Source organism: Patella vulgata, chromosome 4 (assembly GCF_932274485.2).
Source record: "Patella vulgata chromosome 4, xgPatVulg1.2, whole genome shotgun sequence".
NCBI classification, from domain to species: domain Eukaryota; kingdom Metazoa; phylum Mollusca; class Gastropoda; family Patellidae; genus Patella; species Patella vulgata.
In genome coordinates, this window is record NC_065882.2 from 19,423,391 (window position 1) to 19,437,325 (window position 13,935).

General features: G+C 36.6%; 1 protein-coding gene across 3 annotated transcripts in view; it reads left to right on the plus strand.

The window, feature by feature from the left end:
• LOC126818937 (orexin receptor type 2) overlaps window positions 1-10,160 on the plus strand; it is a 115,062-nt gene extending 104,902 nt beyond the window's left edge. Inside the window, exon 7 of one of the 3 annotated variants that reach the window (XM_050546637.1) lies at window positions 9,998-10,160. In XM_050546637.1, coding sequence (XP_050402594.1) covers window positions 9,998-10,076 — 79 coding nt within the window. In that variant the 3' untranslated portion in view covers window positions 10,077-10,160. The remainder of the gene's footprint in view (window positions 1-9,997) is intronic. The other 2 variants (XM_050546638.1, XM_050546639.1) reach the window with 2 other exon arrangements.
• The last annotated feature ends 3,775 nt before the right edge of the window (window positions 10,161-13,935 follow it).

The following is a 13,935-nucleotide window of genomic DNA, read 5'->3' on the forward strand; positions in this document are numbered from 1 at the left end:
GTCAACGTACATGTATGAATTGTGATACGTATATTCGCAAACATGCCAATAGCTAATCTTAGAGAAAATAATTATATATTAAACATCCTTTCCCGTGTTCTTATGTTACCATGCATGGTTTATATGGTTACCTGGAAGGAACAGTTTTTGAGTAAACTATATAGCAATCTATATTTCGTTTCGTTTTTTATACCTTCGATGGCCTCTACTGCATAAAGATTTGGCGAGTTATAGCGGGCGGTTTGTGACCTATGACGACAGTCTTTTGATTAACCAATCAGCCTTGATGTTTCTAGTAGAATACCCACAGTTCCGTGCATCTCACGCCAAGAACTCGCTGCAACAAACCGTTTCATTGGCTAATCCCTCACATCAACCAGAACGCGGGTTATATAACAACTCTTCTAGATCCTAGTGTAGTAAAGACCAGTAAAACGAAATTTTGAACTATAAAAAACGAAACGAAATAGGATCTGCTTTTTAATCAGCTTGACTTTATAGCCATATACACAACATTTCCGAAGTTTGAATAGCCAATTACTTAAATTAGTAACCCACAAAAATCGTATAAGAGATAAAAAAAAAAAAGGGAGTTTAGTCTTCAGATCTATGGAATACCAAACAGCTGGTTATTCCGCGTTCTTAGTTCCTAATTCATAGTCAAAATAAACAACAGTTCTATGGATAACAATTACTGTATTTCTATACACTGCAGCCAGGATCGTCTGCAGATCTGACAGAAACTGTCACATTACACCTGTTTTAAAAGAACTGCACTGGCGACCAATCACCCACAGAATCCATTTCAAACTCCTGTGTATGTCCCATAAATGTTTAAATGGAACAGCCCCCAAATATCTTAGTTCAATGCTATCTGAATATATCCCCAAACGCACCCTAAGGTCAAAAAAATCATCACCTTCTAACAGTACCAAGTTATAGACATAAATCCTTTGGGTTTCGACGATTTTGTCAGTGTGCCAAAACTATGGAACTCCCCTACCCGTAAATCTCAAAATGTTTGGAAACTTTCAAGTCAAAATTAAAATCTCATATGTTTGAATCCTATCATAAAGAGTGAACGATAAAACTGACGAGCTAAACAAACCTGCGCCATGAGAATACTGTTTGGATGGAATGCGCGCAATATAAATATTCATTATTATTAAAGCTACGTTTCAACAATGATTCTTTTGTCGTTATCAAGCACAATACTGATACAGATCGTTCGTTTCTGGGGTTTTACGTCCACTTCCACCTAAGGTGATATCTTAGACAAACTGATACAGACAAGGTACGAAATATATATACTATGTACAATCCAAACATTCAATGAAACCATTTAATTTGGAGGACAGTGGCCCTTTGATTATAATAATGAAAACCACTTAATTAATAGGGAGTGTTGACCCTTGATGTACATTTTAATTACCTAAACAATCAAACAACACACTTAATCGGCTCTTGGATGATAATACAATGTACTAATTGTTATCCATAGAACAGTTGTGTTTATTTTAATGTCTTCAATTACTAAATGCCATTCAATCAGTAATTCATAGTCCTTAGTTCTTATTTCTTAATTTGCTGTTGTATTTCGACATTTGTACACTAAAATTAACATTTGTATCTTAAAACCAATATTTGTCATATCAGATTTGTAAAATTTATTCGTTTTACTTAATTGTATTTTAATTTATTTTAGAAAATAAAAAAAATAGCCTACATTTACATTTCAACAGAGAAATACAACGAAAAACAAATCTCAAACAACAAATCTCCTAATACAAATCTTGCAAAACATTTTTATACGCCCACATTTTCGCGATTTAAAAAAAAACGTTTGAATATATCACCGTTACACTGTAATGATGCTTGAGTTTGAATTTCGTGAAAATCGGAATAAAACTGCCGGACAAAATGGCCACTCCTCGTACGCAAATAGTCTAAAAATAAATATGGTATATCAAGGTAGAGGTCATAATTTTGATCCGATTTTAATGAATTTTGAAATACATGTTCATAACCGAACGATCTTGGTTTCTTTCAAAATTCGCGTATATCGAATTGTAACTTCCTGAATTATGGCCCTTGATTGTACGAAAAATCACGTTTTTAGCTTGTGGTCACTTTATAGGTAACAATTTTTATCCGATTTAAAAAAAAACGTTTGAATATATCACCGTTACACCCTAATGACGGCCGAGTTTGAATTTCGTGAAAATCGGACCAAAATTACCGGACAAAATGGCCACCCCTCGTACGCAAATAGTGTAAAAAAAAATATGGTATATCAAGGTTGTGGATACTCTAGAGGTCATAATTTTGATCCGATTTTGATGAAACATGAAATACATGTTTAAAACCCGGAGATCCTGTCAATATTCACGCATATCGGATCATAACTTCCTGAATTATGGCCACAACTTTTATCCGATTTAAAAAAAAACGTTTGAATATATCACCGTAACACCCTAATGAAGGTTGAGTTTGAATTTCGTGAAAATTGGACCAAAACTGCCGGACAAAAATAGTGATTTATATGGTATATCAAGGTTGTGGTCCCTCTAGAGGCCCCAGTTTTGATTCGATTTTGATGAAATCTGAAATACATTTTTATAACCCAAAGATCTTGGTTCCTGTTGATATTCGCGCATATAAAATCGTCGGAATTATGGCCCTTGATTTTACGAAAAATCGCCTTTCGTTTAGCTTGTTCTCTATCCATCTCTTGCAAAATGTGGGCGTATCCTGTCCGACAGCCGCTGGGTCTAAAAACTTTTCTCCAAAAACATTTCTTAAAATTTATCGAACCGGAACATTATGACATGAGCGGACATCAACCTGGCATACAATAAGTCACCATACAAAAATGGTGAATTGAGCAAGCATATATACAATCAGAAAAATCGCTCGATGACCGCGACTCTAGTGAAACCACATGCTTTGTATGGCTAATCGGGCTGGGCCTTCGATAAAGAAAATAAAATGAAAGTAGTCCATTTTCAATTAGGTTTTGTCTTCTAGCGACATATTTCTTTGCTCAATCGAAAGAGTGTTTTATCTCTTCTAAATCACGCCAGGGGATAAGTATTGAAAGGAGCGATAAAAGATAAAGAGCTGTTTGGTCTTCCATACAGATAAATGTTGTTGTTTCTCTGTAACTTTTATTGTCAGTTTCCCTAGTTTTATGGACGAAACTGTTCAATTAGTTGAACTTTTACAACGTTTCCATCTGTGTTGGTCGGATCATCCATACATTCAGATATAGGATCTTGACTCTTTGGGCAATATCATGTTCTTGGAAATATCTGGCAGAAGCCGAATTACCCTGCAGGTTTTTGGTCAGTTCTCCCTTCTTTGGTAACTTTACAGTAAAACCCACTCTCCAATGTTGTGGTACCACTTAATTCGTCTATACGTCTTGCAATGGTTTATGTAGATATCTTACCTACCTGTGATCTTATGATATACTGTATTTTTAAAATCTCTGATTTGGTAATTGTCCATATATTGAGATCAATGTCCTCTCCATCTTCTTTTGATGGTGGATGTTAGTAAGTTAATGCCGGGGGTCTTAGGATGTTTCCATCCTTGTCACGTACAAGTTTACATTCACATTCCCGTGTGTCTTTGGTTCTAACATCAACGAATGATTAAAACCGCACACTTGCCATTTCTGGTCCCTTAAGTCTTTGCCCTACTCAGTTTAAACTTGAGTAACCGCTGCTCTTTAATTGTATCAATAAACTCTCGGGGTAACCAACTTCCTCTAGACTACGCAAACAAGAGTTTTGTACTATATCTTACGAAATACATTGAGCAAATCTGAGTTTACAATTTAAAAATATTAACATAGCGGACAGACAATGAATGCATCGATGAACGTCAGCCGTCTGAACAGCAGCTGTTCTCATAATTATGTTAGATCTTATCTCGGGTAGAAAATCAAAACCATATAGAAAAATAAGATTACCGGTTTCAGCTGTATTATTGTGGTGTTTCTAATGTCCGACCAGAGTTATAGGAATGCTCTACCTCAGGGCTGATCACAGATGTAAACAATCTGGGGTTACTTTACAAACAGATCAGCAGTGAATATTCCCTAGGCGGCTAATATCACTGAGAGAGAGTGGTGACATCGGTGCAGGTTAATTAAATCACAATATTAATCCTTTTCCTTCTGCAAATTAAATTTTAGAACATTTTTGTTGTAGTATCAGAAAAATAAAAATGTTTGAAGTATATCTGGATAAAAAAAAATATGTCCTATTCAGTTTAAATGGGTATATACTGAGTAAAAGCATTCTGATTAAAACACAGATCCTATTTCGTTTCCTTTTTATAGTTCAAAATTTCGTTTTATTTGTCTGTACTACATGTATACTAGGATCTGGAAGAGTTGTTATATAACCCGCGTTCTGGATTGCGTGAGGGATTAGCCAATGAAACCATCTGTTACGGCGACTACTTGGCGTGCCATGCGCGGAACTGTGGGTAAACCACTAGAAACGTCAATGCTGACTGATTAATCAATGTCTGGCGTCATAGGGCCAAAAGTCGCTCGTACGACCCCTGACGTGACCTTCTAGTACAACTGGTCAGATCGAAAGTATAAAAAAACGAAACGAAATATAGACCTGTATTAATCAGACCGGAATAAAATGCACCATTCTGCCCGGACCAGTTCACGGTATGTAAAGATTGCATGCCAATGATTGGCGCAGTGTCATGTGAATGCATATGAACTTTATAAAAAGGTCAGTCATCATACACAGAGTTATAAGAAGAAGACCTTATTAATACCTCTGTAAAACAGATTGGCTATTTTATAGTGTTTATTTACAGCTGTCACCGATATGTTTACGTCTTTCTCCCAATGACTGTCCATTTTGCTGTGGCTAATTAATCAGAAATAAATAAATGACATGTTTGATACAGATAAATGAGGTTATTACAGCCCACACTATATAATAATAATCAGCCTTTTTAGCCTCGCAAGATAATATGAGTAGATTGTCAAGTCAAGTTCCCTGTGGATACGACATGCTTAAGATGTATAATAATAGTATTACCTATAAAAGAAACATTATTTATCTCGACAATTCAAAAGGAAGAAAATGTTTTGCCTTTTGCTAATTAGAAATTCTTATATTTAATATTTTCCGGGCTCCTCTTGATTTAGATTTTGATGTACAATTTTTGTTGAGCGAGACTGCATAATATGGTTGGTTCAAATTTGGACTTATTTAAATTTCTCAACGAATCACATACGTGTTATTTCGAACGCGATTGAAGTTTCTATAAAAATACTATTAGTTTGTAAACATCCATATTTACTAAGCAAATAAAACGTTTTGTTTTTACTTTGTGCACTCTCAATATAATTGTGTTATTGCGTCTTATAATTATGATAATTTGCAGTTGTCAACAAACTTTACATCCTTTCCCTGATAGCTGTCAGTTTTGCCATGACAGGTTACTTTATGACATGTTTTAGATTAACAAAAGTTGTTATTACTGTGGTCAAAATTAGATGGTTTGCTCAAAAGCTATAATATTATTTATTTCTAAATCAAAACACAATACATCATTTGACAGATAAAAATGGATTTAATGGTACTATGCATGTGCTAAAATAATTGTAATATCTTAAAATAGAGATTCTTTTGAGTGTAGGCGTATTATGTCGTCGGTCCGTCCGTTGGCTTTCCAAACGCGATAGAGGCTAGAGTTCTTGACGGATTCTTTTCAAATTTAGTGTAAAGCATTGTGGCCAGGAGACATCCGCCTTTTCCGAAAAACTTGTGAACTCGATAAAAGCTACATTTGGTCATGAGTGGAAGAACCCTATCGACACAAAGAAATGGGGTTTAACGTCCACTTGACACAACCTAGGTCATTTTGGGACTAACATTAACATATGGTTCAATTTTATTTCAATAATTCGCTTGCGCGTAGGGGTCTTTAGAAGTAGGAGGAAACCGGAAGACCCGGGGAAAATCCACGAGATTAGACAGGTGGCCCTACTCCTTGTCACGTACAATCGGAACCACGCTCTTTGACTCAATGACAGACCTTATGATACAGCTCGCACGTGCGAACCATTGCGACAACCGCCCTCCATATTCAGCGTTCGTCGTCATTCTGTACCATATTTATGCACCCTTTCCGAAACCCTGTGCACGCGATAGATGCTATAGTTTTTAACGGATTCTTTTCAAATCTGGTGCGAAGCATTGTAATCAGGAGTTACCCCATTTTTGCACAATATTATGAACGCGATCAAAGCTACAGTTTTTAACGGATGTTCTTCCATTTTGTTGTGAAGCATTGTGGTGATGAGAAGGCAAGAGCCCCTTCAGTATTCAGCGTTCCGCGAATTTCGATTTCACCCCCCGCCCACGCGCACGTCCTACACAACTGACAAGGGGAAACCGCGCTGGAAAACCCCGAGTAACTTTCTCAGCCAACACCGGGTGGTTCGAGCCGGCTTCTTGCCTACTGAGTCACCGCGACTCCCCAACATTACATGGATGAACTCATTAAAAAATTCGCGTGTGTATTATATACAAAGTCATCTAGAAATAGAATTTCTTTTATTTAATATTTGGATCTAGTTTTAATATCGGGTGATTTACATCCATCATTTCCTGATATTTACTATAAAATAATACGAGAACAAACATAAACGTATATTTACAAACATAGATTTTTAAGCCGATATTATAATATTGAAAATAAAGCTATGCGAAAGAAACTGCTATAGTACAATGACGGGGGTTTGTTTGTAAGCGGAATTTGTCGATCAAGGAAGTAGACTCGAGGTTCATTTGCTGATTAGAAATAAACCAATACAATAAACGACAGCTCGGCTGTGGATCTGGGGCAGATAAACGACATTTTCGATTCCATTTGATGTCACTTTTGTCATAGCTTTTAAAATTGAATTTCACGGTAGTTCAGCTATCTATGTAATTTTGTAGTTTACATGTATAGATAATGAAGCCAGATTCTCGGACCGATTAAAGTAAACCGAAGCATTGTATGCTATCAAATTATTTCGGAGCTATAGACGCGACGTTTTGAGAGAGAATCTATCAAATTCGCCCATTAAGTGCTTTTAGTCTTGTTTAGGGACAAAGGTAATTTCCGGTTTAATTGTGGATAGATGTGGTGATTGAAACAGACTAATTGATATGTATCCACTTTTAGAGTTTCATTGGGGCTGATTGTTGTCGTCACAAATTCTGGTTATATGTCAAACAAAGCTGTATTATTTCAGAACACAAATGTCTTATTCAGTGATAGTGGCTTTTTATGTTGTAACTTTATTTGTTTCACCAACCAGCCTGTAATGCCATATTTAATACATTTCTGTTTTTATGCATTTTTCTTTGCGAAAAGCTTCAACTCTTAACAGTTGTTGCTAAGATGGTAATCCTCTTACGAAAAGTGCTGGAAGCTCTTTGTTGGTCATGTAAAAGAGCCTTATTCACAACAGCTTCACTAATAGATATAAAACCTCCTTCAAGCAAATGGCCTTCTTTTGATTTAATTGTAAATGAATATCGATATATAAACAATCCGCCCGAGATAAAATGGCTAATACTCAGTTGACCAGTAATCTTCTCTTTTTGTATTAAAGATGATTAAAGATGTGCCATGTATCGTGTGTTGTTGTGTCCCACGAGACACAGAGAAGCGCTAAAATCTACACTTTTACTGCGCTTATGTTAAGGTGGATACTAGCTATCCTGTCGAGCATTATCTGTATTTTCGATAATTAACCCTAGGATGGCCATGGTTCTTTCACGGCCTACTATTATTTCGAATTCAGACTTTCAAGGGCTCTTTAATGTGCACGCCAATATGTACATGGGACCTCGGTTTGTTTATCCATCCGTCCTTCATCACTGCCAATAAGGAAACAAGACTGGAAAATCCTGATGGACTTTCTAAAGACGAACACCGGGTTATCCTAGTTAGTGAGCTAGCACCTTAATCACTGAGCAACCGTCGTTAACGTGGCGCCTAAAATTCTGTGAATCAGAAATAGCAGTATGTCTTCTTATCGGATATTTGTTTCGTAACGTTTATTTTCGCAAAGTTCAGCGTAATCGATTATTTTACTTTGGCGTGCGATGGCAGATGCTAACGCCATAGCTAATGAATGTTGACTTACGTTCGCTAATATTTATTATACCTACGTTCACACCGAACCGGGGCCAAATTGTCGTAAGTGTCGTGTTTTGGGCCCTAAAGTATCCCTTAGGATCATTCAGCATTGCTCGATAAATTTCGGTAATATCCGAGAATTGACATTTATACTTGGACATCATGCAAACGGAACGGTTATTTCCCATTAAGATTTAGGATGAGACGCTCTCTTGGGTCAAATGCAAAATACTCTCATGAGAGTGGAATAGTTCGATGAAATGTGGTTTATGCTTTTGATTAATTTAGAGTATTTAAGGGTCACATCTTTATCTGTATTCATTTTTATCGGCTAGCTAATACGTATGGGGATAGCGGTGTAATATTTGCTTTATGGTTATTGTATAGAGTGCGCAAAGGATAAAGTATGAGGCCTTAGAAGTCTATTACCAAGAAAATGCTGTCGATACAAATACCTTACTTGCTAAATCGTTTTCACTCTGGACTAGCTTATCGTTCACGACTGGCTTTTTCGCGAAGTTTCTGAGAAGACTCTTACCTGCAATATCACCGTCGGCGGAAGCGAGAGTAAAGCTCCACAAGTAGGGTGACCTGTACACCCAAATTTTCCGTACAGAAAGTTGGTCTCGACACGACGAATGTACACGCTTCAGTGGCTTATCTCGAAGTGATTTCTCGCTTACTACGCACTATGATAATACTCAGCGGTAGAGTCTATGATACTATAAATAGCCATCGCACGTGCAATTCTCTACACATCTATCAACTATTACAGCCGTAAAAAATCTATTTAGCTTATTGGTTATTATAGCAGCTTTAGAAATTACGTTCGTTTTATTTTTTAAATTGCTTTATCATTAACTGTACCATTAGGAACGGCATCTTTTGGTTTAGTACAAATAATATCTCTGAAATACTTGCGTTGGGCAAGAATATGATACTAGCAGTAGTTTCATTTTACTTTTACAAGGTTCTTAAAACAATTGTTGAGTTGCCCAACGTGCGTGTTTCTAAATTCAATTTATACTTTCCAGCTTTCTGTTATCGTAAAAAAAAGTAGTCTTGATTATCCCGACATGTTAATCAAACGTAGAATGGTCGGTAGACTGGTTAAGCGAGACTACTTACAAAACAAGGGCACGTAACCTATTTTTTACTCACATGTGCTCGGATGTTATGGCCGACACTCGGAACCATCTTTCAGTGTATTACATGTATTTATGGATGATTAAATGGTCATAGCTTATTAAGTACACGACCGTTTATTTAGTTACTATAAATGTTTGAAACTGATTTAAAGCTTGGTGTATATATAGATATTGTGGTGTAATTGTCGAGATATTTGGAGATAGTTATTTATGGTGTGGCACCCTACCACAAGAAGAAGAACAGTCCAGAATTTACAAAACCAGTTACACATGGGGTCTCATGGCTCGCCTATTTATCACCTTAATTCTTGGTTTTGTCACGTACTTTATAGAAGTGAAACGCATAGTGCCAGGTCAATTCTTGGTGTTGACGCATGATTTAAACAGTGATTTCTGTGTTGTGTTTGTTGTACTATAGACCTGGGGCCTGTTTCACGAAATATTAACTAAGATAAAATCCAGATTTTAGTAATTTGATTGGATAATATTAGATTGATTTTAGTGTTTAGCCAATCAAAATTGAAGTATCTACTAAAATATGGATTTTATATTTGGTTAAGATTTCGAGAAACAGGACCCTGATATTTTTACTGATTTTAGTTTTGAATCATTTTTGTCATCCCAAATATTTTGAATAGTTTTATTTATTTTTTTTCTCACTCTCTTTTCAGTACTCGACGAACAAGAGTCAACGGATCTCCAAATCTTCATATATATCGCCGAAATTTTAAACACGGGTTATCAAGTTAAAACAAATTAAAATTTTAAAAAATGTGGTCACCTATACATTTGTAACTTTTGAAGTGTCAATCGCATATTGTAATTTTATTTCCATTCTTTACTGTTTTGTTTTTCTTTTAAAATTGTCATGTTATTGTTAAAGTGATAATAAATATTTTTTTATACAAGACATGTTTCTTTAATAAAAAAAAAATGACCAAAAGTCGCGTACTCTTCATGTAATTCCTACGTTCCAGAGTTCTTTTCGAATAGATTTTGTAGGCTGAAGTCTAGGACCTCAAAACCCGGGGGCCCTCCGGTCAGGGTGTATATGCTAACACTTCATAGACAGTACAAGATTTAGGCTTCAGCTATTGACGTTGCAGCTTTAACCTTTGTTTTGGGTTTTTATTTTTTTTTGCATTTTAAATGTAATGTGATTTTCTGCACCAATCGGACTAGTGAAGACGGCATCCGTGCCCGGACAGGGGCGTTACGACCTGCCCTTATTTCGAATTCAAATGTCAAGGGATATTTTACGCTAACGCGTACACGGGAAGTCAGTTAGTAGTCCCACCGAACTCATGCACCGAACGACTAGGCGCAGTCCCTTATGAAGCCCGAAGTCCTGAAACCACGCTGGAAAATTCCGGAGAAGTCTCGCGAACAAAACCGGGATCTAACGCTAAGGGCATCATTTAGTTAAAATCCTATACTCCGTGCATGCCAATGTGTACAAGAGTAAGCTTCGGTTATTTCGTCCCATCAGAACGACTAGACATTGTTCTTGTCAGTCCCATAGGCGCCAACCCTGATAAGTGAGAATGGGAAGATTTCCGACGGTTCTTTTCGGCCCACGCCATGATCCGTGCACGGAACATTCTTGACGCTACTTAGTCTCAAGTACATTGGCAATTAGCGAAAATTGTTAGTACTTTGAATGCAAGGGGGCTTAGTGTCCTACTTTTGTGCTCCGGTTAGGCTAATGAAGACGGGCTACAGCCTACTCACATTTCGTATTCCAAGTGCCGAGGGTTTTTCATCACATCCGAACGACTAGGAACTTTCACGGCCAATAAACCCGAAACCTGATTAGTGATCCAGGGCCTTGCTCGATGAGTGTTGGCAAAATGAATAGATCAGCATACATATTAGGCTTTTAAAGACAAGCGTACTTCAAGAACACAAATGTACATTTGAGTGAACTACTGACAGCGAAAGTTAACGTGAGCTTAATCGTATTGATTATATTATCAATGAATAAGTTAAATACTATTGATGTTTGCTGTAATTCTATACAATCTGCTTATTAGACACGGCAAAGTGTTAAGATAAAAGTCAAAAAATTCTACATTTCCCCTTTCTGTATATACTGAGTAGCTAAGAAAAAATGCATGAAATAGGGTTTAACGACCCACATTTCTGCACCGGGTGAGAGAGAGAGAGAGATGTGGTTTAACGTCCACTCGACACAAACTAGGTCATTTCGGGACTAACACATAGTTAAATTTTATTTCAATAATTCGCTTGCGCGGAGGAGTTTTTAGCAGCGTGAGGAAAACGGAGGACCCGGAGAAAACCCACGAGGTTGGATAGGCGACCCTACTCCTTGTCACGTACAACCGAGGAATCGAAACCACGCCACGATTTCTACATGCCACCTTACGCAAAGCACTAACTTTGATGTGCAAATTCTCGGATACCACGTGAGTTATCAACAAGCTACCCATAAATCTTATATATATATTGATAAATAATCCATCCCCTCTGTAACACAAGAAAAAATGTTTTTGGAAGCGAGAATTTTTTTTTTAAACCGGAAGTGATGAAGTTGGTTCAACACGCACACTGGTCTCTATAGTAAACAATCAGCCATGTGGCGTGAATTGGGCAACAGCGTACTGTTCAGTATAAGTGAATTTACGCAACGGCTTTGTGTACTAAACGTTAAAAAAACCCACAAATTCGTGTTTATAATATTCTAATAAACAGCCCAATTGATCAGATATTTGGCTAAAGGACGGCGCGTGAACAGCAGTAACCGGTATGCTTACTATAGAGACCAGTGAGCGTGTTGCACCAACTACGTCACTTCCGGTTTTAATAAAAATTAATTTCTCACTTACAAAAACATTTTTGCTTGTTTTACGGAGGGGATTAAATATGAATATATATTTAAGATTTATGGAAATCTTGTTGAAAATCGTTGGTCTTCCCTTTTAACATATACGGAAACGAGGTCGAGATCAACCTGGCACACTATAAGAAAATTACTTACCTTGTTGGATGTTACTAAACTATATTGCCATGATTACGGAGGGGGGGGGGGTGAGGTATGCAATGTCAAAATACGGGTCATAATACGAAATTCCAGATAGCATGTTACATATCGTTGAAAAGCACGTTCATGTATAATCATTCCTCTCTTTAAGTATATTTATTACTTGTTGGGCGAAATTAATTTATATTTTTATAAAATGGATTAAAGTTAATTAGCCTGTACTAAAATTTAGAGAGTTTGTGGGGAACGGTGGCGAGGGTTTAAAATGTCAAAATACGGGTCTTCATACGAAATTCCAGTTATCGTGTTATCACTGGGAAGAATATTTTGTTGTTTGTCGAAAGAAATGTGTGGCTGTCTGACAGTAACTAAATATAGACTATACTTTCAATTTATGTTATTTGACGACGGCTCGGATTAGCCATACCAATCACATGATTCCATTACAGGCACAGTCGTCCAGAGAATTTCTTATAGTTTGCCATGTTGATTGCCTCAATATGGTGTAGTAAATATCTTATAGTATGCCAGGTTGATCTCGGCAACGTTGCCATATATGTTAAGTCACGTGATATCATACATTTGCCTATCAAACTTAGTACTCTGCGTAAGATGCTATGTAGAAAGCGTAAAGGACAAAAGAGATGCGACAGAGCGCAAATGTAAAATGTAATGAGGAAATGTAAAATGAAGACACGCCATAAAACAGCATTTTCCAATAAAACATTTGACATTTGGCACATTGCATTTGACGTTTTACATTTAACTTTGCCCTTAGAGACTTTTGATTTCATCATTACCGGTATTAAGACTTTGTACATTTTACACTTAACCAATGGAAAAGACATTTTAGCAGAGCATTTAATATTGGCAACGATAACCTTTTATAGCCAAGTAGTGTGCTATGCAGCCAAAACCGAAAGAGAACCTAAGACCTCAATTGAAATTAATAAGAGATAAAAACCTGAGACCTCCCTTGAAATTAATAGCTTGACAGAAAGGGATGAAAAGGTCTCGTAAAGGTGAATTGGTAAATGGAGCTACGTGTTTCATGAAGAAAGTAAGATTAATTTATCTTATTATTCCAAGGGATTAAGCAGCAGAACACCATTTATACTTTTAATGTTAGGATTTAGGATCCTTGAAGAAAAAAACAACAGTGAGACTGATGTCCCCCGCCGATATCCCAAAATAAATACATGTAGATGATACATACTAATTAATTTCACATTTATCTTTTTGAAAGGAATCGAGCAATCAAACTAATTTTCTAATCTTAGTCTAAGCAGAAAATCTTCAGTCTCCATCAGTTAGAAACAAAGTTATCTTGTCCAAAAGTAATGACCAATGGAATTGCTTAGCTCTCCTTAGCTTTAGCGGAAAATCTAAATCATTGAATTCATTCAAGACATTCACTTAATGAACATCTCATGGATTCCACCGTGACGGAATTACATGGTGCCCCTTACTGTGCAGTCTTAAACGTACAGTGGCGAAATAATACAGTAATAGCATATTCCAATAGGGGGGGTTTATAAGATGGGGGATATCTGAGGAATGATTAAAAATTCAGTTGGATTCTTTACATCAGATGCATTTTATGAAATG